The following is a 24,682-nucleotide window of genomic DNA, read 5'->3' as shown; positions in this document are numbered from 1 at the left end:
AAGGCTTGTAAAGTCAGTACTGTAGGAATCAAAGACAGTTAACAAGCATGTGGCGCAATGTAATGTTCTGTAAACCTTACAGAAGCTTCTAAATTCTAATGAGGTATTCCTCCTTTCACCACAGTTGCTCATGTGAACATTTATTGATAGTTAATTCTGGGTAATTATGGCACATTTGTTGCTGATAACTTAGTGCTTGTAGGTAGATTGAACATAATTTATTTTTCCCCAGATTAGCGTGACATTACAATAATGCCATTTCATTTAATTTTCTTCAAAATTTAGTAATATCTGGGCAATTCAACTAGACTGTAGCATGTTTAAGATCCATTCATTTAAATGGAGAGTAAACATGCTGTTTAATATCACCAGCAGAAAAATAGGATTCCACTGCTCAATCTGGCCTGGATCATGCTCAATGTATTAATAACTAAAGTGTCAAAAGTATGATTTATTTATTTTAAAAATAATGTTGCATTTCTGGAGACTTGCTGGAGACAGCTCACATAGCATCCAAGTAAACCATAAAAATTGCTTCAGAAAATAAACATATAACTGCCAGTACCATCTATTGCAAAGTTTCAAGACCTAACAAAATGTTTCATCTGCCATAGCTGACAATGGGAGAGACCCCTTTGCAACTATAGAGTTATAGCATAGAATCCCGCCGCTGTCTGCTACAATGTAATGTAATTAAGTATCTACAATTTGTGTTCCTGTTATTTCAGAATCAACTGATACTGTAACAGCAGTGTGTTTCACCTCTGGGTGTGATTGCGTATGTCTTATTAACCTATCTATAATAGTAATCAGAAGTTCAGTGACTCAAAATGGCACAGGGAATGGAATGGAAAATGCTGAAAGTCCTTTTAAACATGTTCAACAATTTTAAGTATGAATGCATTCAAGATTGTGTTTTGTAAGGGTTTAAGTGCACTGTGTCTAGTGTACTAGGTGTATCAATCTAATGAACAATTACTGCCAAAATATTCTCATGCTGCAATAATCTTCGCTCTTGTTTCACTCATTCATCCTTCAGAGGACACAGCTGCACAAAATCAAAGCTTACTATGAGAACTGTTTACTTGCTTGGCTCCCTGACCTGTCTATTTGTAGTATAGCAGCGAGGCCATTTAAAATTCCTGGACCTTTAATTTGAAATCCCCTTTACTTTTACTATGCTAAGTATGGTGATGGGGAAAAGCCCTTTTATTTGAGGGAGTGAAGGAAAAGGAAATGGAGATGTTCTCCTGCAATCAAATATCTTCTGGCAAATGATGTTTTTAATTCCTTTTGTCAATATGATGAGGTTTGGCTGAAAGAAAACAAAAATAAATTACCTTCCTGATCAGATTCCATCCTGCCAGCATGTTTCACATATTCCCTTGCTTGTCAGTCCTGAAGGAAAAAAGCTGGACAGGGGTATAAGACGGAGTCCTTTCAAGTGAAAACAAGGCTGTCTTCTTTATAATGATAATGAATAAAGGGAAATCTTTCACTAAAATTCAGGATCTTGAATAGATCGATGGTGAACTCACCCATCTCATCTGATTAATCTCATCAGCATGAATTGCTTTGGCCCCTTAAGCCCCAAGTCCACACTAGTGGAAAGCTGAAACCAGTTTGTGAAAATAGTTTCCCAGCTACCTCATCACATTACAGTGCACCCTACTGAGAACCATTTTGAAGCATCTCGCTATATATGCTTTGTGACAGGTCTCAAAAACAGTTTTATAAAAAGAGTTCCAGTACAGTATTCCAATTTCATTTCTTAACTTGGGTTGAAAATGTCCTAATGTTCAGAGCTTCGTCTCTAGCTTCTTCATCCAGAAAACATACTGTGTTGCTGAGAATAAACTGCCTTCTTTTGGGGTCTTTCTGTCTTAATCAAGAATCTACTGACCTCTTTCTTGTGAATAAAAGTTGCTGTTCTTTCTGTGGATTGGGGCTGCTGACTCTGTTAATGGCATTCTTTAGCAAGAACAGTGCCTTCTAGTTGACTGCTGCCTACATGTTTATATTTCAGTTTCACTTGGTATGTCAGATACTTACTCTTCTTGCTGTGCCTCAAAAGTGACTGTATTGATTGTCACATATCAGATACCAATTTGGATGAGTGCATTCCCTGTCTGAATGTGCATCAAAGCTGTCATTGTAAATGACTGATCTCAAATATCAGGTCCTTATTTTCCTTTGGCACGTTATTGGCTTTCAATACCAGAGTCTGAAAGATGCTTGACAAACCTCTACTGTACACGATTATCAGAGCCAGACACTCTCTCTTAGACATTCCTTTATTTGGAGCTGGCTTCAGCTCACATCAAAGCCGACTCACAGACACAGGCATTCTTTCTGCAAACTCTTCTAGAGAATACATTTGTAGTCAGATGGGTGTTTGCAGCATTCTTCCCATTTAAGTTCAGTCTCTTAAAATTGACCATATTTTGTAAATTCACATTTGTAAAGCAAACAAATGTAAAAGAGTGTGATTGAGTGAAATGCTGTTGCGTGACTAATGTTTTGTAATGCTAATATTTAGCGAAGTACAGAGTAGAACCAAAATGCTTCATGTTTAATTTTTTATTGTTACTTTAATGAATTTTTGATTAAACAATAAAAACAATAAAATGACTGGAATTTGCACTGAAAGCAGGCATGTCCCATAATTTGAATCACATTGATACACAATGAGTGAAACACAGCAAATTGTAAAATGTTGTACAGATTATTCGATCCTACAGGTGTGAATGTAGAACTATTTATGAAAGAAGTTCATTGTCATCCCTTCTCTGATGTTCACTTATACTTTTATGCAATTCTCTTTCCTCCCTTTAACCTCATCCATGCCTTGTGGACTAAGTTAATGGAAAAAGAATTACTGAGGGCTGTTGGTCACAGGTTAGTTAGATTCTAGGCTAGGCCTGAAGGTTCTTGACAGAATATTTAGGCCTCAGAACAAACTTTATTTTCTTATATTCCCCCACCCCCACTCCACTTCTTCTTGCAAAATTGGGTCCCCAACAGGATGTTTAACTTATATAATACTCCTAAATATACCTAATATACAGTGGTGGGATTCAGCCGGTTCTCACCAGTTCGGTGAACCTGTTGCTAAAAGTGGCCACCTGCTCTGAGGCATTAAAAACCCCGTCCTTCCCTCTCCCAGGGGAGGGTGAGCAAGGGGGCTAGCCCAGAGGTATGCAGCCCGATTTGCAGCCGGCCAGTCCCCCATGGGGGCCTCCAGCAGCCACCTCCCATCCAGGCCTCCAGACCAATGCCAGAGAAAGTCCCCTACCAGGCCGTGCACCTAGCTCCCAGGCGTGCAGCCCACTCCAAGGCCGGCTGCCTCCCACGGCTGGCTGGTGAAAGAAACCCGGCCCCTTTGGTGGCTGAGTGGCTGGCCCAGTGGCACGCGGGCCAAGCTGTAGCTGCTGCTTTCCTTCACTGCCCACAGGCCCAACATCAAAAAGGGGCACAGCAGCAAGGGTAAGTGGGCGGCAGGGGAAGGGGTGGGCGGTGGCCCACCACTACTAATATACAAAACAAAGACAGTAAGTTAAGTCGTTTGGGAGACCTTTCACTTTCACTGGGAAGGCATGATTTAATTACAGTATGATACTGGTCAGCATATCCGTTATATTAGGTGTAAAGTGGATTTAGGATTCCTGTATATGAGATCACAAGCCATTTATTTCATCCCATTCCCGAACACCCTTTTATTCAGCTATGATGACTGATGAATAGGCAATGCAACCAAGATTATTTTTATTCAAATATAATTTAAATATTCATCAAAGAGGATTTATGCTTGAAACTGACAGAGACTATTAACATCAAAAATATAATTAACTGCACTGGGTATCATGAAGCAGAGTTAGCCAAATAGCCGAGAGGTCTAATCGCTCTAGAGTTTGAAGAGCAATAGTTTATATGTGATAGGGTTGCTGTGGAATTAATAGCAATATAGTTTCCTATGTGAGGCCATTAAAGGTTTTTGTTAAGGTTCATTGCTCCGTAGGAAATCTGTTGAATATCATGTAGCAAACAAGAGCCATATATAAGGCAAGATATGAAGACAGGGACCTGTAGAGAAACTCATAAATGGCAAGAAAATGAACCTTTAGGTCAGCAAAAAGAACTTTTATGGGACTTATGCATTATTTATCCCTTTCCCATGGGTTAAAGACAAATTAAATGTTTCTTAGCAAAATTAGCATTGTAACATTAGTAACTGAATTAAAAATTGTACTTGTAGGAAGTAACTGCTGTACTGACATCCCAAATTATACTTAGAGGTTACTACCACTACACAAACACAATCTCCTGGTTATAATGAGAGCATGAACCTGACCTTTTGTGCACCTTTGGTGGTACATTTTAAAAATTGAACTGCTTAGATTTCTGCATTTGCTGTGCCCAACTAGGGCAGGTGTTCTAAATGTATTTTTTTTCTACACCAATAAACTTCTGAACTGGAAGAGTTTAAGGGTTAAGGATAAGAGCAACAGCATGATTTTAGAGGGCATTAGTTCTTCCCCCCAGAATGGTTGTGGCTGTGTGCCTTTTGAATTGGCTAAAGAAGCCTAAATAATTCCAGATACCTTTATAAATGTAAAACAGAATCCTGTGGCCAGAAATGAGACAACCCTTAACATTTCCTCATGTGATCTGCACATTTTAACTGTGGATCTGTGCATGTCTTTGTATTTGCATCAAACAAATTCTGTTGTAGAAATTAATAGTTTAAACATTCTAGTATAAAGGAAGGGCACTAAAACAGACCCACCTAGGCTTCCAACTGCTTATGAAGACTTTTGTGTCATGCAATATTTAGCATCTCTATCCTGTTTATATCAGTGACATAAGAGTGTGTGCTAGATTCTCAGAAGAGTACTGTCTTTACCACTTCACAGCACACTGCCTTGTACTCCCAGGCCTGCACATGGTGTTAGCAGACATTTAAAGCACTTCAGTCTAACATTTTATAGGTCATGATGAACAGAGACCATAAAGCAAGTGACTGCTATGAAGTTAATGCAGTCTAAGGAGGTAACACAGAGTGAATGCTTTACTCAGAATAATATTTCTCACTTGCTACAGATATATCAGTTAGGCATAAAAAATTTCCCACATATAAACCCTCAATGTCAACTTTGTTTCTTGGCATAATAATGCTGCCGAAGAATTATACAGATGTATGTTTCTTAAATTTTGTATTCAAGTATATTGCTATGGCTGTCTCCTTTTCAAATAAGATCTGTGTGATTTTTATGAACTTCATGTGACCTTCAAAGTCTGCGTCATAAAAGTATCTGGTCAGTATTAGGAGCTATTACCTGATATGAAGAACATTATGAACAATTTCAAATATTGAAAAAAAATCTCTAGTTTCTTGTGCTTTCTGATTCCTCTACAGTGCCATCACATCTGAAATGCAAGGTGTGTGTGTTGGGTTTTTAAAATTATTATTATTATTGTAGATTTCACAGCTGCCAGATCTTTAGCTGGTTGTTGGCCTTTCATTACAATTCGAGCCTGTTGTTGTTGTTGTTGTTGTTGTTGTTGTTGTTGTTGTTGTTGTTGTTGTTGTTGTACCCTGGCAACCGCAGTCAGGCTCAGGGCAGCCTACAAACAAGGTAAAAATGCTACAATATCAAAACACTAATTAGCCAAAATTAGTTCTAAAATTAATGTCTAAAAAAATTCTAACATATAATTCATATATAGATGGCAAGTCAGTCAATAAAATCTAAGCCTAATTTTAATTTAACCCCCTACCTCTAGTTTTTATTTATCAAGAGGGAAATGGGGGAGGGCAAATGCAGCAGATGAAAATATGCAAGATGTTATATGTAATTTTTTATTTGGGAGGCCAGTGATTTCAGTTGGAATATCACAAGTTCACAGAATGGCCAAAAGTTGTAAAAAGTATTATGGCATATTAGAAAGATGCATAGTCTCCCAGTGCATCTCTGATACTGGTGTATTTTTATGATTTTATTGTTGTAGAGCAGGGGTAGGGAACCTGCGGCTCTCCAGATGTTCAGGAACTACAATTCCCATCAGCCTCTGTCAGCATGGCCAATTGGCCATGCTGGCAGGGGCTGATGGGAATTGTAGTTCCTGAACATCTGGAGAGCCGCAGGTTCCCTACCCCTGTTGTAGAGGAACAGGCAGCGCTAGATCAGGGGACCCCAACATTTTAAAGAGTGAAGACCCCTTTAGAATTCAGATGCAGTGGTGGGTACAACTGTAAAATGGCTGCTGCAGAAAGTTGAGCCAACTGCAAAAGGTCAGGGAGTGAGACATTGCATAACTCTTATAGTAACTCTTCCACATTTCAGGCAAAAGCTCAGTTTAACAGGATTCCTTTTAAAATGAACATATTGTTTTTAAATCCTTGGCTGCACGCACAGAGCTTACCTTCAGTCGCACAGTGTCAAAGCAACTTTTAAAAAATCTGCACAGCCAGTCAGAAGGCCTGGTGGACAAAAGTCATATCTGGCCCTAACTACTGTTTGAAAACCCTTGGCAAGTACCAGGAAAGGTATTGGTTGGTCAAATTATTTACTTTCTGTTTACTCAGTAAGAATACCCTGCATGTGGCTGTTCATAGTTTTGTCACAATAATCAGTGATTAAATACCTGTGTGAGAAATATGTATTTTAAAAATGCTCAGAAATGCAATACAGTGTCCTAGAATATATCATTTATATATTTAAAACCTTTACCACATGTAACTAATCATTGTGTCTAGCTAACGTGTTCAGTTAAAGCCTCAGTCTCATTTGAATGACTTTCTAGTCTGTTAACTGAGGTGGGGAATCCTGAGCTAAACTAATATTTCATCTTATTGGAAGTATACACTATTTTTATTAGTGACAGTTGCTGAAAGGCTTATCTTTAACCTTGCTTTTCAGTATTTGCGATATTGCTTTCTTGTTGTGATTTCTAGCCAGGAGGGGTAATGATGCTGAACATGTCTTTAATCTAGGCATTTTACCAGCTTGGCAAAACTATTGTTCCAGCATAAATCACTTTTGTCCTCAACCTTAGAACTTGTGTGTGGAACTGTTTCTGTATACAGCAAAGAGGCAGATGGGGTTCACTCTTTATCTTGTTCTGGAAGAATTATCACTTCTGTTCTAATTTGCGTGATGGTAACTTTCAGGCAGTGAAATCAGTGGTACAATTTCCTGTAGGGTCATTTGCATGGGGATGTGTGGAGACTCGTTCCAACAAAGACACTGACACATACTTGTTGGAAAAGAAATTGGCCGCAGCCCAAATTTATTAACATATAACAAAACTTTGAAGCTGGGCGAGCATAACAGAGCACATCCTGGCCCCCAGGCAGCAAACCGCTGACCTGGTTATAGGGCAGCCCCAGCTGACCCCTTAGGCCCTTCGGACAGAACCCCTGTCCGGCACATCCCCTGAGGGAACCGGAACAGGAAGTTACTAGATGCCACATGGACGCAAACCCAATTTGTGACACCCCTCCCTGCCGGGAAGCGAGCTCTTGGCACGGCCCCAAGGCTTGTCTTCAAGAGCTCTATCGCCACCACGGACCTCATATGGAGGCCCCCATGGGAAGGTCCGGCATGCAAGCTACTGCCTTCCCAAAATAGGATGTGCTCTTATGCCCAAACCGCCCAGTGAACTGCGACAATATACAACACAATAAAGAACCCCAATAATCCTTCAAATTGGGAGTGGAGGGAGGGCCTTTGAAAGCAGCCGGCCTCGAAGAGGCCGGTCCCCGCCGACGCAGCCCTTTATAGGCTGCTCAAGGCCCCTGTCACGTGCCGGCACCCGGCCACGTGACAGCCTCAGTCGGCCGGCGGGGAAGGAGGCTTCCACTCGTTCCTCCCCCCTTGCAATGGCGTCTCCAGGCTGAAGCCTGGGGCGCGATTTGCATGGGGATGTGTGGAGACTCGTTCCAACAAAGACACTGACACATACTTGTTGGAAAAGAAATCGGCCGCAGCCCAAATTTATTAACATATAACAAAACTTTGAAGCTGGGCGAGTATAACAGAGCACATCCTGGCCCCCAGGCAGCAAACCGCTGACCTGGTTATAGGGCAGCCCCAGCTGACCCCTTAGGCCCTTCGACCAGAACCCTGTCCGGCACATCCCCCGACGGAACCGGAACAGGAAGTTACTAGATGCCACATGGACGCAAACCCAATTTGTGACACCCCTCCCTGCCGGGCAGCGAGCTCTTGGCACGGCCCCAAGGCTTGTCTTCAAGAGCTCTATCGCCACCACGGACCTCATATGGAGGCCCCCATGGGAAGGTCCGGCATGCAAGCTACTGCCTTCCCAAAATAGGATGTGCTCTTATGCCCAAACCGCCACCGAGCTGTTAAACCAACAGCTCCCGCCCCAGCTTCAGCAGCCCAGAGTCACACAGCTCAGTGCGTGCCGCAAAGCCACTGCAACAGAGCACATCAGACATCATTTTGCTCAGTGCGTGCCGTGAAGTCACTGCAACAGAGCAGCTCAGTTTCCCTCAGTGCATGCCGCAAAGCCATTGCAACAGAGCAGCTCAGTACATGCCATGAAGCCACTGCAACAAAGCATATCAGAGCATAACCGACATCATTTCACCAGATGTCCTGACGTCAATCTGATAAGTGTACTCTATCGGGCAAAGACAGCGCACCTAGCGCATAGGATATATCACTATGGGGAATAACATCCCCCCTATATCCTGTACAACCCGGGCTGCGGCCGACAAGCCTTAACCTTGGCTTTGTTTTCCCTGGTGGGAGCAACTACATCCCTCCAATTCCTCTGTTCCGATAAGCACGACCCGACAGCGCGGTCTTTGACGTCTTACAATACAGCAAGCTCCAGTCAGGCAGCAGCCGGCCTCGAAAAGGCCGGTCCCCGCCGACGCAGCCCTTTATAGGCTGCTCAAGGCCCCTGTCACGTGCCGGCACCCGGCCACGTGACAGCCTCAGTCGGCCGGCGGGGAAGGAGGCTTCCACTCGTTCCTCCCCCCTTGCAATGGCGTCTCCAGGCTGAAGCCTGGGGCGCGATTTCTCGTTTCAAATGAATCTGCTGTCAGGAGTGTATTACTCAGTTGCTAGTATCACAGATAGGTTGAAAAACTGTCACTCTGTATACTTAACATTCTGAGATAATTCTTTGCCTTTGTGACTGAGATACAGCCTAAAGATCCTCCAGTGTAGTCACACTTTTTAAAGAACTCTTTGGGTAACAGGATAAATACATATGAGTTAGCATTCAGTTATCATGAATGCCATCAGCAATGGCTTGTTGCTTTCTTATCAGACACTTCCTGCTGTCAACCCAGCACATATTTCAGTGGCAAAGGATTTACATCCAGTGTAATGTAGTATTATGTCTGGCTGACGTGGGGTTTTTAATTGTACATGCATGTGAAATAGTCAATTTGATAAAAAAAAGGATTAGATTATGAATATTTCCAGCTTGATTGAAGATTGGGAGCTGACAACAGTGAGCCAGTGGGTCTCTTTGCAGGTTTCTGGCATTTTTGAACTTGCTTCTTCAAGAAAGAGGTCCCTGAACTACCCCTTTTCAATGATTTTTTAAGGCCACACAATCTGCCTTAAAAATCAAGACAATCAACACAAATGTGCCATTCATTGTCAGTTGCTCATGGCAGATTCTAGCAGAGCTCATTCAGAGAAGCAACCTAATCTCCCCTTTTTCTCCCAAAGACTGAACTCCTTTGAGTTGCAGGAAAAAATACCTTTTGCGAGGAAGTGTTATACCTGGAACCAGCTTTCCAGATGCTAGTTATACCCAGACATCATGGTGACTGATAAACAACAGCTCTTTTGTAGCATGTTGCCCTCCCCCAGAGAAAAATTACTTGTAGCATAAAATTCAGAGATACATTTTAATAGAAAATGACACCACCACTATTGAGCTGATTACAGACTGTTCCAAGGGGTCACTACTAGAGTTGCATGTTTTAAACCACATGGGGAGCAGGGAGTGGGGAGACTGGGAGATCAAATCAGAAGCCTTTAATTTAGTTATTAGCCACCCATTTGACATTTATACTTAAAAGCCATGATAGGAAAGTTGGGGAGGGAAGCAGTCATGACATGCTAGTCTCAGATTGCAATCTAATCAGTAGAAGAAAGAAAGGAAAGAAATTCCGATTATTAGGGCATGTCTTGCATTGAGACATCTTATGGTCCCTGCTGTTTTTAACGTTCTGTTTGATTGTATGTTGGAATGTGCCGCATAGATCAGTGTAAATATAATGCAGATGCTCACAACCAAGGCTGATAAATATACCCCCCAAACAGGATCCCCTTTCCCGTGGGTTATTTCACAGAAAATAATATTTTTGCCCTTAGGAACTGGCTCAGGCTACACACAAAGGTTTTTATGTTTTGATTTTCCTCCTTCTCTTCTACTTTTGCATCATTAGTTGACAGTAATACTCTGAGAGGGTAATTAATGGGCTAGTAGAGCCATTTAGGGAAAACCGGAGCCATGAGGGTAAAAAATATTCCTCCACGGAAGGATCTTTAAGGAATAAATAATTACAAGCGCCAGGGTTTGCAATGACCAATCTAAATTTGAACATAATTAGGAGGAACATGGTCTAAGAATAGACGCACTTGGCATGTGCTGCTGTTATCACATCATGCAACTAATTAAATATTTAGGAGCCCACCCCCTCCCCTTCCCCCTCACTAGTTAAAAAAAAATAACCTGCCACAAAAGGGCCTGTAACTTTTGCAGATAATTAACGGGTTATAGGGGGGGAAATTCAGATTGCCTCCAAGGTTCTGCAAGGTCGTGCCTTATTATGCTGTATCTTCTGTATGGCCTGGTAACAAGTTCTTGCTAATTTAAATCTTAACTAGGACATCCCATAGCGATTTCCCATTTCCCTTGTCAAACTGGGAAGTGATTGTTCTATATGTGAAAACTGCTGTAGGTGAACGTTTTCATAAGTAATTGGTCCTAATTGACACTGACCCCAATATATAGAAATATATTTTAATTATCCAAGGCATAGTCTTAAAATTCCTGGCATCCTATAAGCACTTGAATAAATAAGTATGGACATTTGCTTGCTCTGTGTACCCACAATCATGTTGTCCTAGCATTATGTTGAGACATGATGACCCTGTGAAATTACGGGAGTCTCAGTGGTCTGCTCTGTAAATAAATTTGTCTTATTTTTCTCCTAAAACTAAGCTACTTTTATGTTGAATGTGCATTTCTGCAAACGAAAGTTGGGCTGGATTAATAAGACTCTGAGCGAGTCAGGCCTAATTTGCATTAAACTGACCCAAAGGTCTTGTAAAATTGCTCAGAATTATCAAGGCTTCTAACATACTGGATTTTTTTACTAACAAATTAGTGGTGTTGTTTTAAAAATTGCTTATTTTGCTAATTAAAGGAGCTTTCAAAGACAGTCTAAAGTTATATTCAAAATCTATGCAAATTACCTGGTATAAAAGAAAAATCCCCATACCATTGCTGTTGTAAATCCTCACACCATTTATTACTCAGAGAATCACATTAAAACAATAAAAGAAAAAAGTCTGATTTTGTAAAACTTTTAACCCTATTATGAACACTTAAATGCCAAGTTGCCAGTTTCTCCCCCTTTTTAAAGAATTCCATACATAAAATGATAAGTTTGGGACAGTTTATTACCTGTTCTGGATTCTCCCATTCTTAAATTCTGAGCATACCACTTGGAAGCAAAGACTGTTCTTGTTACATTGGAACATATTTCTACATAGTGACTGGCATCAAAAGAGTCACTCTAGCTACCTCCAAAGACCTGCACATTTTCTGTGGAATTCCCCACTGGTAGCCCCTGGAAAAGCAGCTCTCCCTCACTATATCAGAAACTACTGTGTTTGTTGTAGGAGAAGGGAAGATTACTGTTTAAGAAGCCCACAGTCCTCAGAACTAGCTGTATATTTCTTTGGGGCCTGGCTAGTATTTTTAATTGTGTGTTTATTTCCTATGTAATGGCATCTGTACAGAGGCAGAGCAAGGGGAAACTGCGTCCGGGGCGTGTGTGTGCCCTGCGCCCCTGCTGCGGTGTCACCCACCGCATCCCCTCGACAGCCCAACCACGCCTCCGCCACATCTCCATCCGGGGCTTTGCGCACCCCCAGCCCCATGGGCGCTATGCCAATGCATCTGTGTGTTAACATCATTTTGTGTTGTCAACTTTTGTGTTGTCAACCAAGTACTTTTCCAGCAAAAGTGTGTAAAAGTCCGCCCCCCCCCCCCCAATATCTAGCATATTTCTTCTGTGGCACTCCTGAGAGTGTGTGTGTGTGTGTGTGTGTGTGTGTGTGTGAGCGCGCACACACACACACACAATTGGCAGCTTAGTTTTTAAAATGCAGAGCAATGGTGTTGAAATCTTACAAGACTCACTGTTTGAGCTCAAACCCTATCTTTACCTTGTCCCAAATGTCTGATATCTGCTTACACTTGTTCACCTGGGAAAGAAAGCATTCTCCATTCATATTCAATGACACTTTATACTTCACATTTTCTATTATGCATCTCTTGCACTGAAAGCAGATTCTGGAGCTAATCCTTGAAAGGAGCAACATCAAATTGATATAATCCTTGCAACTTAAAACAGTGTTTAAAATGTAGAGTAGTACCAAGGGTACGTATAATATATTGTTAAAATCCTAATATGGAACAGATTTGTTTGGATTTATTTCAGTCAAGTAAAGGAGACACAAAAATGATTTTTACAGAACTGGTTTAGCTTTGGAGTGTATGTGGTGATCAATCAGAAATTGTTGAACTATTTTTCTGCATTGGACAACCACTAACAGAAGTTTTCTCACTTCAGTATTAACAGCCCAACACCAACCTGATGAATTATGAGAATTTGCTTGAGCTATTTGCTGAAAATAGGAATATGTCAGCAATTCGGTCAGTTAATGTACTGAAAATACTTGACAAAGGGTTCTGCTTCACACATGGGATCTGATTTTTGTATTTTAAGGCTGCCCTTCCCAATCCCTGTGTTCCATGGGAGAAGCTTCATTCATTTCAGTGGTATGTAAATAGGAATCCTCCGGAGGCTTTTCTGAAATTCATTAAATTTATTTAATCATATAATCTGTGAAATTATATTTGAAAATGAATAGCCCTTGTTGCATTCCTCTCTCTCTGTGTGTGTATATATGAGTGTGCATACTAGCATAATTAAACTCATTTTCTTTCAAACTAATTTTGATGCTGGATTGATTTTACAGAACTAGCCAGAAAAAAGTACTGTATTAGTTATTTGACTTGCTTTTTATGTAATACTTGTAGTTCTTGATTTAAAATCCACAATTTTAATGTAATTAGTTTTAATTCCATGAATTGTGTAATGCTACCATACTTCAAGCACTATTATTTCATTAATTATGATAAATGGGATCATTACTATGGGACACCTCCTTTACCATATTAATTACACCACACTTAGTTCTTAACATTATATTTATTTAGTAATTAATAACCTTCAACAAATCATTAGTTTTTAAACACTGAAAGAAAACTGCATTTACAGTTCTTCAGCAGTATTAAAATTGGGGTGTATGGCCATGTTCTAGGAGCATTTTCTCCTGTTTCACCTGCAACTGTGGCTGGCATTTTCAGTGTTAAAATTATTGGTAAGAAGGTTTATCCACATACCCTGCAGGTCCCTTTCCACTTCTCGTTTGGATGGTGTTTGAGTGTTGTAATATCTTGTATCTGCTTTTGTTTATGACAGCACTGTTGACTAACCTACGGTACAAGATTGTGAGATTAACTTTTGAGATTTACATTACAGAAATCAAAATCACTAATTCTTACCCATAATTAGGTTTTGCCTTTTTTGTCTGGCTTGGTTTCTGTGCCTATGACAGAGGCATCAAAATTAGAAGCTTTGAGCAGCTCTGGCTTAATGTTGTGCTGAATGCTGAAAACCTCAGATTCAGTCTCTCGCATCTCAGTGTTATGCAAACAGCCTTCTCTTTTTAGGAGTTGTTGGTTAAAGCTGTGCTAAAGCAGGTGTGTCAAGACGTGTGGTCCAGTGGCTGATCAGGCCTGCAAGCCAGCTGAGACAACCTTCCTTCTCGCTCCTGATCCAGGCTGGCGAGGGAGAGGGGGTTGCCTTGGCTGACATGGCAGCCATTCCACTGCTACTGCAAGTTCACCAGTCCAGCCACCCCCCATTGTCGTCTGGGGCCAGCCAAGGCAACCACATATCCCTGGTCCTGGCCCAAACAAGTCACATTTATGTCATATCTGGTCCTCGTAGCAAATGAGTACAACACCTCTGGTCTAAATGATGTTAGTCTGTGTGTAAGTCTGGGTATATTACAAGCTCAACTTAACATTTTTCACAAAAGTTGTGGAAGACAGAAGAGATGTGGAAAGAGATGACCTTATAAATTACCTTCTGTGTAACTGTTATACTGACAGAAGTTCTTCTAGCAAGAGGTGGAATTTGATTTAAAAAATAGTTTAAAATAGTTAAATTCCTTTCATTTAAGAAAACCAGGGAATTAAGGTTCTCTTGTTTTAGCAGTGGGAGTGATAGGATAGGAGATTATAGGAACTGATATCCAATCAGCATCTTCAGCAGACTACAATTTTCAGAGTTCTTTGTTTGAAGCGACAATAGCTTACCCAATTAAATTACAATGTGACAGATTTAATTGCATAAAGATCATACCAGCATTAATGTGCATAATATAATAGGAGTTCACTCTATCCATTTCATCGATCTCCTGCACTTCTCTTTGCCTGGGACAATTATCCGTGAAAACATTCCACTGTGCAGTTTTCCAAATTTCAACACTCCTGTCAGCTTGCTGGCCTTGTCTTGATATACCAAGCTTTTCATTTTAATGTTTGAGTATTTGTTCAAGTCTGTAGATTTTACATTTTTAATCTTCCCTAGAACACTGGTGAATAATGGCCCCTGGCAGGAGATAATGAATTTTTCTTAATTTATATTTTCAAGCAGAAGCCTCAATTGAAAATGGCATCCTATGGCCTGGAGACATAGCTCTAGTGCAAGTTTCAGGGGAGCTGTAATAATAATGCAGTGCCAACAGTGACGGGGAATGATAGGACAGTGAAGAAGTAATTTAAGAAAGAAAAGGGAATGTACCAAAGCTTTATTGCAGCATATCTAATGATCTACTGAAGATTCCCAGTGGCTTTTGGAGCATGACAGGAGAAACTAATGTTATCTTGCCAAAACAGAAGCCTTTCCTTAATCAGCAGAGCAAGACTATTGATTAAAGCACCTCACACAAATAGATTACACATGGAATCTCATCTCCATACTTTTCACTTGGTAAAGTGTAATAATGAGCGTAAGATAATCAAAAGAAGAGCAAAAGCAATTTGTTGGGAATTGTACAAATTGAGATTACAGCGGAAATACAAACAAATTATAATGGAAACAGCGCTGCTTTGAAAGCCAAGCACACAAGGCTGAATTTACACAGTATGCTGGGATAAACATGAAGTGGGCGGATTTAACAGCAGGTTAAAGACCGATTTGCTTTTCTAGAACCTTCTTCATCTGATGTGTGAAGAGCCTAGCCCTGCATTTGCAGTTATTCATCTGAGGTGAGCCGAATTTGGTATCTTGCTGGAGCTGTTAATTAACTGACCATTTTCGGTTTCAGATTTCCCACAGGGATGAAGTTCTTTAACCATTACTTTCAAATTGGTGGGGTGTGCATGTGCATGTCTGGAAATGAGATGGGAAAGGGATATTTCTCTTAAATGTATGTACTGTATATAAAAATAAATAGGAATCCTAATTAATGTGTGTACGTGGGTTAGAATCAAAGAAACATGGGTTCCAATTGCCAAATAAAACTTTCCCACCAAACTATATTTTCTTTATCCCCACTCCACCTCTAAACCCTGTGCCACCATAAAAACTTCTCATAGGCTTGGAAAACCATATGGAACAATGTATGTTGTAGTATTTGGTGGTGGGGGGGGGGGGAAGATTGTGAATCTGCCCTTGTGGGAGTAGTGCTACTAATGTTTATACAAGGGCTTCATTCAGTCCAACCAATTGTGTCTACCTCAAGGACAAAATGACCCCATTTTTTCTGAACATTGTAGCTTAATTTTGCAAGAGGTGTAAAATTATATCCCCGACACTCTCATAAACTTTATATCTCAGAAAGCTGTTTCCTTTGTAAGAAGTTTGAGGATCGTTACAGCCTTGAACAAGTGCTTTCAAAATTATGAGACTGTGATACTGTATCAAGAGTTTGAATGCTGAATAAGAGAAAAACAGTCACCTTGTCTACCACATGCAAGACACAATGCAAGAATATCAGCAGTGCACAATTTATACATATAGAAACATTCACAAAGATTAATATGACATTCTAGTTTGCACTGTGCACTGGATACAATGTGGCTGCTGATTTCTGGATAATAGCATACTACATTAATTTTATAGAATGCTATTAGATATTCACAATTTTTTTCTTTCTTCAAGTAAATAATATTCTTTGTCCTCCTACCATATACAAAACTCCACTGCCAATAAAGCTGGTTTTTTGTTACTGTTCCACTTCGGTGAGAAATCTTACTTAGCTTTAATATATCTTAATCAGATTTTTTTCCTAAATTATGGTAATCCTGAGTCTAAACGTTTAAAAGTTTATTAAATACAGAAGAACAAAATGATTCTGCTGTTTACACTACCTTACACTACCTGTTTACACTACCAGATGGTCCTCTGAGTGATTTGTTTGTTGAATTTTTGTATTATTTTCTTGTGGCTGGGAGCTGCATTATGAGTACAAGGACTGTAGAGCCTGCCAAACAAATCCTCTTGTGAGACCAATGGAAGAGAAAGGGGATTTTATACTCTGGACATTTAACACACAAATGATATGGCTGTTGAATATAAAGGGGAGCAGTCCTAAGAAGGTTACTAGATGCAAGTCGTATGTTGCTCACTGGGAATCTGCTGAGGATGGCAACTTAGGTCAGGGATATGATTAACCCTTGCATAGTTACTAGGGTGACCTGCGATTATTTTGTGAATGAGTGGCAACAGTTTAAAGGCAACTTTCAGGCTATTCTTCCCTATTGAAAAATATTATTGACAACACTATAGATAGTGAACAAGTGGTTTTTGTTACGATAGTGAGCAAACTGGATGTTTCCATGGAGATTGGAAACATCATCTTTGAGAGAATTTTAAAACAGAGACTCTAGTTTAGAATATATTTTCTTTATTTATACTCCACTTTTTTGAGACTCAAAGAAAGATTTTAAAATATAAATGTACAATAAAAAGATAATATAATACAAACTATGCAGAAACAAATCACCAACATTGAAACAGTGACACAAACTCCTTTATAAAAACTCTTCCTAAACCATTCCATTTTGCACATTCTGTGGAATAATATAGGAGTCTTTTTACCTCATCAGATAGGCCCAGGGCATTCCACCAAGGTAGAGTCACAATCTAGAGTGCTGAGGTACAGGCAGCTGTTGATCTTGCCTGTTTGCGAGGGGCAGCACTATGCTTAGAAGAACTAAGCTGTCACAATGGGAGATGTAGTCCTACACGTATGTTGGTTGGTAATACATCCCACAAATTAAAACCAGAAACAATTCAGTAACCAATAGAGGATCTGCAGAATAGGTTCCTCATGATACCCCTGCCTAACTCTTGGTAATAATTAAATAGCAGTATTCTGTATCAGCAGTCTTCAAAGCAGTTCTAAGTAAAGTATGTTATAATAATATAGGCTGCTATTAGATTTGAGGCTACTGTGGCATGAATCCATGTGGCCAGATCACCCCCCTCTAATTCTAATCCAAAGGAATTTTCTTTGTTAGCTGTCTTGAATCTGTAGAGTTAAGGCAGGATATAAACATTTTAAATATGTAGATAAATGTTGACTCTTATCACATAGCCCAGTGGGAAATCATATTGAAAAGGGTGAAGGACAGATGTGTAATCCAAGAAGACCCGGCATTGTTCTGCCACCATCTTCTCAAAAATTTGCCCAGAAAGGGTTGATTAGGGACCAGACCATAAATGGCCGCATGAGCAGTATATTTTTAACATTATGAATGAATAACCACTTGAGGAAAGCATTAGTGACTGAGGAAAGCATTCTAGTGTTGGTATTTGATTTATAATGGCCACCATGGATCATTAATCTGTTCCTTAAGGAATTTCAATAACAAAAGTGGATGAGTATACAAGAAATGGCCTTCACAGCTCCTAGCTGTCATAGCTAAATTTAAAGATTCAGACACAGAAGTCAAAAAGTATGGAATCAGATAAGAACGTTGATGCAATGGTAGCAGAAAATAATGATTTCTTCCCTTTTATCATGACCACCTCCTAGGTTTTCAAAGAGGCTCTGTACACAGCTCTATCAGATTCTCTTCACATTCTCTGTGGGCAGGCTACTTTAATTTATCCTCTATCTTTTCACAAAGTTGGTGCCACATTCACATATGCCATAAAGCGGGTAGGGTCAAACAATGGCTATACCTATCTTCCCATAACCAGACAATGCCCTGCGGAACGATTCAGTGCAAACAATTAAGTTCAGTATAGGTACTTTTTCTCTATTGGGCCCATTACAACCTGGGTCAAATACACAGAAGCCATGGAATCCTGAACTGACCCAGATAAGTGTCCTTGGTATTAATGTTCAAGACTTTCCAGAAGAATAAGTGAAACAACTGGTAATATTTTTGTTCAGAAGACATTTTCAAAAAAAGTCATCACTGATCCAGTTATTTTCTCAAGTACCAAGAACACATGTAATGCATGCTAGCAGCCAGCGTATGCAGTTACAGATTAGAACAGTACCATAGATGTGTCATCACAGTTACACAGTGTGTGCACTTTGAACCGTTCAGAAAATGTCACAACATTCTGTCATGGTAGGGAAATTATGCAGCTGAAAATAATTTATTTTGCTCTGGCTAGTTGGCCTCAATAATAGTAAACAGAGACAAGGAGTTATGTAGACATCTGAAACTCTGCTCTGTTCTTCTTGCTTCTAAGAGTTCACCATGGATTGTCCACAGGTTCACAGCTGCTGCTATTATTATTATTATTATTATTATTATTATTATTATTATTATTATTATTACTACTACTACTACTACTACTACTACTACTACTACTACTACTACTACTACTACTATACCGCCCAACCCTTGAAGGGCTCTGAGCCAAAAAGGCACCATACAATAATAAAATATAAACATTAAAATTATTTAAAACAGTAGCAGCAAAACACAGAATTAGTTTGTGGCGCCCGGTCCCACATTCGGGAGGGGACCTGGCAGAATGCCAAAGATACTAATGAAATCAGGGGGACGTCACGGGGGCGCAGGGGCGTACCTGAGCAAACTGGAGCCCCGGGCAAAACCTGAGTTTGATGCCCCCCCCCACGGGCGGCCAACCTCTCCCACAGTAACCAAACAATGATTTTTTTCCACCAGGTTGTTTCAAAGTCACCATCACATTGTAGAACATGCCCCAACTTACAAATCTGAACACAGCAGAAATATTTTTGAAAACATTTTCAAAATGCTTTCGAAATGTTTTATTACTGCTATGAAAACATTTTATAGTGTTGTATCCAATCCCCCCAATTGGGGAAAACAGCATCACTTTCAATGTTATTTAAACAGAGGACCCCAGATTCTCCCTTTAAGGTGGATTTAAAAGGAGAATCTGGGCTCCCTAGTTTAAACAAGAGATGCTGGAATCCACCCCCAAACAGCATCATTTTCAATGGTGTTTAAACTAGGGAGCCCAGATTCTCCTTTTAAATCCACCTTAAAGGGAGAATCTTGGGTCCCCAGTTTAAACAACATTGAAAGTGATGCTCTTTTTGGGGTGGATTCTCCTCCACCCTGAAACAGCATCACTATCAATGTTTAAACCGGGTACCTCAGATTCTTTCTTTAAATCTATGCCAAAGGGGATGAATTTAATAATAATAATAATAACCTTTATTAGGCATTGAGAGAATAAAAGAAAGAAAGAAAACAAGCATTGGCAGGAAGGGGGTGGATTTAAAAGGAGAATCTGGGGAAATTTAGGGGGTGCCTGCTGTCAGGGGTGCAATTATTAAGATAGCAGCACCAAAATTTCAGAGTATCTTCGTGAGACCCTACTGATGATACCACCCAGGTTTAGTGAAGTTTGGTTCAGGGGGTCCAAAGTTATGGACCCTCAAAGGTGTAGCCCTCATCTCCTATTAGCTCCCATTGGAAACAATGGAGGATGGGGGCACTCCCTTTGGGAGTCCATAACTTTGGACTCCCTAAACCAAACCTCACCAAACCTGGGTGATATCATCAGGAGAGTCTTTCGAAGAATCCCTGAAATTTTGGTGCTGCTAGCCTAAAAACTGCGCCCCCTGCAGGCCAAAAATGGAAAAAACCACTGAAAATACAAAAAATTCCACAAACGAACCTACGCCCCCCCACAAGGCTGCGCCCAGGGCAACTGCCCACTTTGCCCAATGGGAGGAACGCCTCTGCGGGGGCGGCAAGATCCACGGCCAGCCTCCCCAAAGGCCCAGTGGAACAACTAATGGTTAGAAACTGTTTTTAAAAATGAAATGTTTCATGCCTTTCCCTTCCTTAGTTTTTATTATTGGTGTTCCAGTTACATTTATTCATTTAAGCCATGAAGGGTCAGTGTGGTGTAGTGGGTAAGAACATAAAAGCAGCAGACTTTGATCTGGAGAACTGGAATTGATTTCTCACTCCTCGGCATAAGCGGTGGACTCTAATTGGTGAAGCAAGTTTGTTTTCCCAGTCCTCCATATGAAGCCTGCTGGGTGACTTTGGACCAGTCGCAATTTTTTCAGAACTCTCAGCCCCACCTGCTTTACAAAGTGCTTGTTGTGGGGAGAGGAAGGAAATGCGATTATAAACCACTTTGAGACTCCTTGAGGCAGAGATAACTGGGGTATTAAAACATATTCTTCTTCATCCTTTATGTATAGTAATATGTGGTTGACAGATAATAACATTGCACTGTGTTGATACTCCCAGAGAAAATTTGGCATAAGGAAACAGCAGTAAGGAAACAGAAAAATAAGGTCTTATAATTTAATTCACACCAAATTAAATTGGTGATTTTTTTTTTATTCATGACAAACCGGACAGGAGAAGAAATTTGATAGCATTGCTAATTACTGCAATGGGCATCACAGACACAGAAAGCACTCTATAGCAGATCTGTAGTGTTACCGGCTGTGAAAGAGATCTGCACCATTCCTATACTTTTGACAGAATTCTAAAATGAGTCCCTTCCCAAAGCATTGAGTAGAGAGGTAGATAGGGGTTCTCAAGTCATACGGAAATTTTACAGTCAGTCTGGCTTTAATATTTGCACAGCAGCATGAATTTAAAATATAGCTTGATCTTGCACCTGTTGGCAGAAGACAGATGTTAGAAGCTCCCTGACACAAGACAGATAGCCTCAACTTGTGCAAGGGTATTCAGTAGTGTGGGAAGGACTAGTAATGCTGGAATTGATGTACGGTTGAAGTCAAAGGCTAGACTATTATTTTAAGAACTGGCTTCCTTTCCTTCAGTTTACTGACAAACAGAACTCGCCCAGGAGATCAGCCAAGCTTTCTTTGTGTAGTCACCAAACTGTTTCCGATCTTTTTACTTTCCCCCTTCCTTTGCATTTAGGGCAACAAATAGTTGTTCATTATTATTTTTTTGGCTTTGTTTTATTCTGACTAGTTGTGCCTCAGCCATTTTTACAATATTGAATTTGAAATGGTTATGTTGTCAAAGGAAAAAATCTAGTCTGGAATCTGTGAAATCCTACAAAATACCAAACTTGCACAAGCTAACACCCTCATTTGGTATACAATTTATTCAGTTAGTTTTTTATCTGGAAGTTCTTATGAGGCATCATGCACTGCAATTTTCTTTAGAGATATGCAAAAACACCCAAGATACTGATAGATCCAGAAGAAATACATATTTTCAAAGAGAACTAGATTAAATCCAGCTTTTAAAGCTACTAGGGCTAATTTTCCACAAAACCAAATTTAAATCTATTCTTCAACAGATAGGAATTTAGTGTTGTGGTTAGAGTGATAGACTAGGATCTGCGAGGTGCAAATCTCCCGGCTTGTGATGGAAGCTTGATCAGTGCCCAGTCACATACTGTCAGCCTGATCTATCTCACAGGGTTGGTTACAAGGATGAAATTAAGAAGGTGAGATGTGGTAGGTTGCTTGGGTCCCATTGAGAAGGAAAGTGGGGTATAAATGAAGCAAATAAACTAATTAAAATGAATTTTAGTTGAATTAATTGCTTTACTTTCCATTTTTTCTTACAGATGCAACAACCGAACTCAGTGTATAGTAGTTACTGGGTCAGATGTGTTTCCTGATCCTTGCCCTGGAACATACAAATACCTCGAAGTCCAATATGAATGTGTCCCCTATAGTAAGTACTTGCTATTTGTTCTTGTTCACTTCCTCTAGCTTTCACAATTGATGCCAGAGCCATGCTACATTCACAAAAAGAGCATACGGTTATGGCCTAAAGAACCATTATGCATGCAGAGCACTTACAAACTAGGGCCTCCAATTAGCTTCACAAAGTGTGGAAAGGAGCCATAATGTAATGCTGGCCAAGTGTCTGTCTGTGTTCTTAAGTGTTTGGCTTTTAAGGCTACTAGGGTTGATTTTCCACAAAAACAAACTTGAATTAGCTATTCAAAAGACTAGATAGGAATTTGTACTTTTGCCCAATACCAGTTCCTGACAAATTGGCTTGGCTTGTATTTTTCTAAAGAAACCACTAGCTTCCATTTTAATCTTCAGCCATTTGAAAAGATTCCCTGCTGTGGTAACTTGGGTGTTTGTGTAAAGGTATGTTCTACAGAAATATTTAGGGACTCTTTCCCTAATTATTAAATGATTTTGTAGAGGTTTCTAAATGTTTATATTGAAGTTTGTACATCATGATCACATTTAAAGAATTTTAACCATGTATTACTTTGCAGAATTCAAAGAGATACTATACTGTGGTAGATCTATACTCCACCCCCACCCCCCCTTGTGCTCTTAACGTTGCTTCCGATCTGCAGTGGGGAAGATCTTTGGCAGGCCCTATGCAGTTCATGAAACTTGCACTTGCCTGCCTTGTCTCTAAAGAGCTGATTCATCCCATTTCTGAAAAGGTTTTGTTTTCTTCATAATGCTGTTCCTCGAAATAAAATTCTCGCTTAGCCTCATATTTTCCATTAGAGGAAGGTTGTTGCTTGTAACAGTAAACTTCAGCAATGCATTGATTGTTGCTTCCATTTATTATAAATGTGAGATTAATGGTCTTAATACACAGCAGCTTTTCATTCTTTAACAAACACAGCATTTGTGTGCCTCAGAGAGAGAGAGGGAGAACTTTCATCAGAGGTAGCACTTTAGGGTTAAAGCTGTTCACACATCAAAAATCAAAGGCATATACTATTTCTGAAATAAATAATATCAAGACTCTACTTGTGCACCTAAAAAAACCTAAAGCATCTAGGCAGTTCGCAATACAAAATCACCACATTAGCTTTACTGAGTCAAAGGCTGAACACCACTCGTCTTTTCTTTTCATTCTGGCTGTGTATTCTGGTAATCACTGTGGAATGGATGCTTGTGATTTTATTTTTCTGCCTTCAGTAGGGTTGGAAGCCTACTATGTATGCTGATGCTAGTGTCTGTCTTCCTTTGTCTTTCATTGGTGGCTCATTTGTAATCATTCTTTGTGAAGTACTTTTCCAGAGGAATGTTATTTGCCATGTTTAATACAAACCATTTTGTTTCACAAAATCACCTCTACATTAAAGTCTCTGTCCCTATATTCACAGAAAGAGTCAGTGACTCTGATTGTAAGACCAAGGCTAGGGATGCCAACTCTGGGTTGGAAATTCCTGGAGATGTGGGGCTTGAGGCGGAGACTCAATAGGGTATAACTGTAGAGTACACTCTCCAAAGTGGCCATTCTCTTCTGGGCAACCAACCAGTGTAGTCTGGAGCTAAGTTGTAATTCTGAGAGATCTACACACCCCACCTAGAGGTTGGCAACTCTATATTGCCTTGGGCCTGTTCTTGTAGGCTGGGGCAGTAGAAAACAAAAAAACTGTAAATGTTGTTTTCAAATTTCAGGTCATTTTCTGTGCTGCTTTTAAGGGATGTAAGTGTGGATATGTCCTGCTGACGGGGTTTTCCTGTCTATCAAGAAATTTGTTTCTGTTGCAATTAACAGAAGGACATTCTGCACAGCACTGCCTATGCAGAACTCTTAATATTTAGTTACTTTACACCTTTGTAAATACAGTTTTCATCTTGGGAAGGGCTGAAAGCCTTTTCTGATTCATGAATTGGATTCAGAGCTTAAATAGGCAGACTTTGACTGTGAGTTAATATTGGTAAATTATAATATTTTCTTGTTTGTATTACAAGATAAAATGATAACAGACTGTTATTTCACAGTGTTTAAATATACTCACATTGGCTGCAGTTCTGCACTAACTTGCATGTTTTTGCATGTATTGAATTCACTTAAGCATACATACAGCCTCTCTCAACAGCCCATCAGCCCTCTGCATATGATTTCAACTTGTACCTTT

General features: G+C 40.0%; 1 protein-coding gene across 26 annotated transcripts in view; it reads left to right on the top strand.

Moving 5' to 3' along the window:
• Positions 1-24,682, top strand: part of ADGRL2 (adhesion G protein-coupled receptor L2) — a 236,883-nt gene that overhangs the window by 146,857 nt on the left and 65,344 nt on the right. For all 26 annotated transcript variants that reach the window (XM_048497445.1, XM_048497446.1, XM_048497447.1 and 23 more), the window contains exon 4: positions 22,397-22,506. In XM_048497445.1, the coding sequence (XP_048353402.1) occupies positions 22,397-22,506 (110 nt within the window). The remainder of the gene's footprint in view (positions 1-22,396; positions 22,507-24,682) is intronic.

The sequence above is a fragment of the Sphaerodactylus townsendi genome, linkage group LG05, assembly GCF_021028975.2.
Source record: "Sphaerodactylus townsendi isolate TG3544 linkage group LG05, MPM_Stown_v2.3, whole genome shotgun sequence".
Lineage (NCBI taxonomy): Eukaryota > Metazoa > Chordata > Lepidosauria > Squamata > Sphaerodactylidae > Sphaerodactylus > Sphaerodactylus townsendi.
The sequence above is the reverse complement of the archived record's forward strand: the minus strand, read 5'-3'. Positions and strand labels throughout refer to the sequence as shown.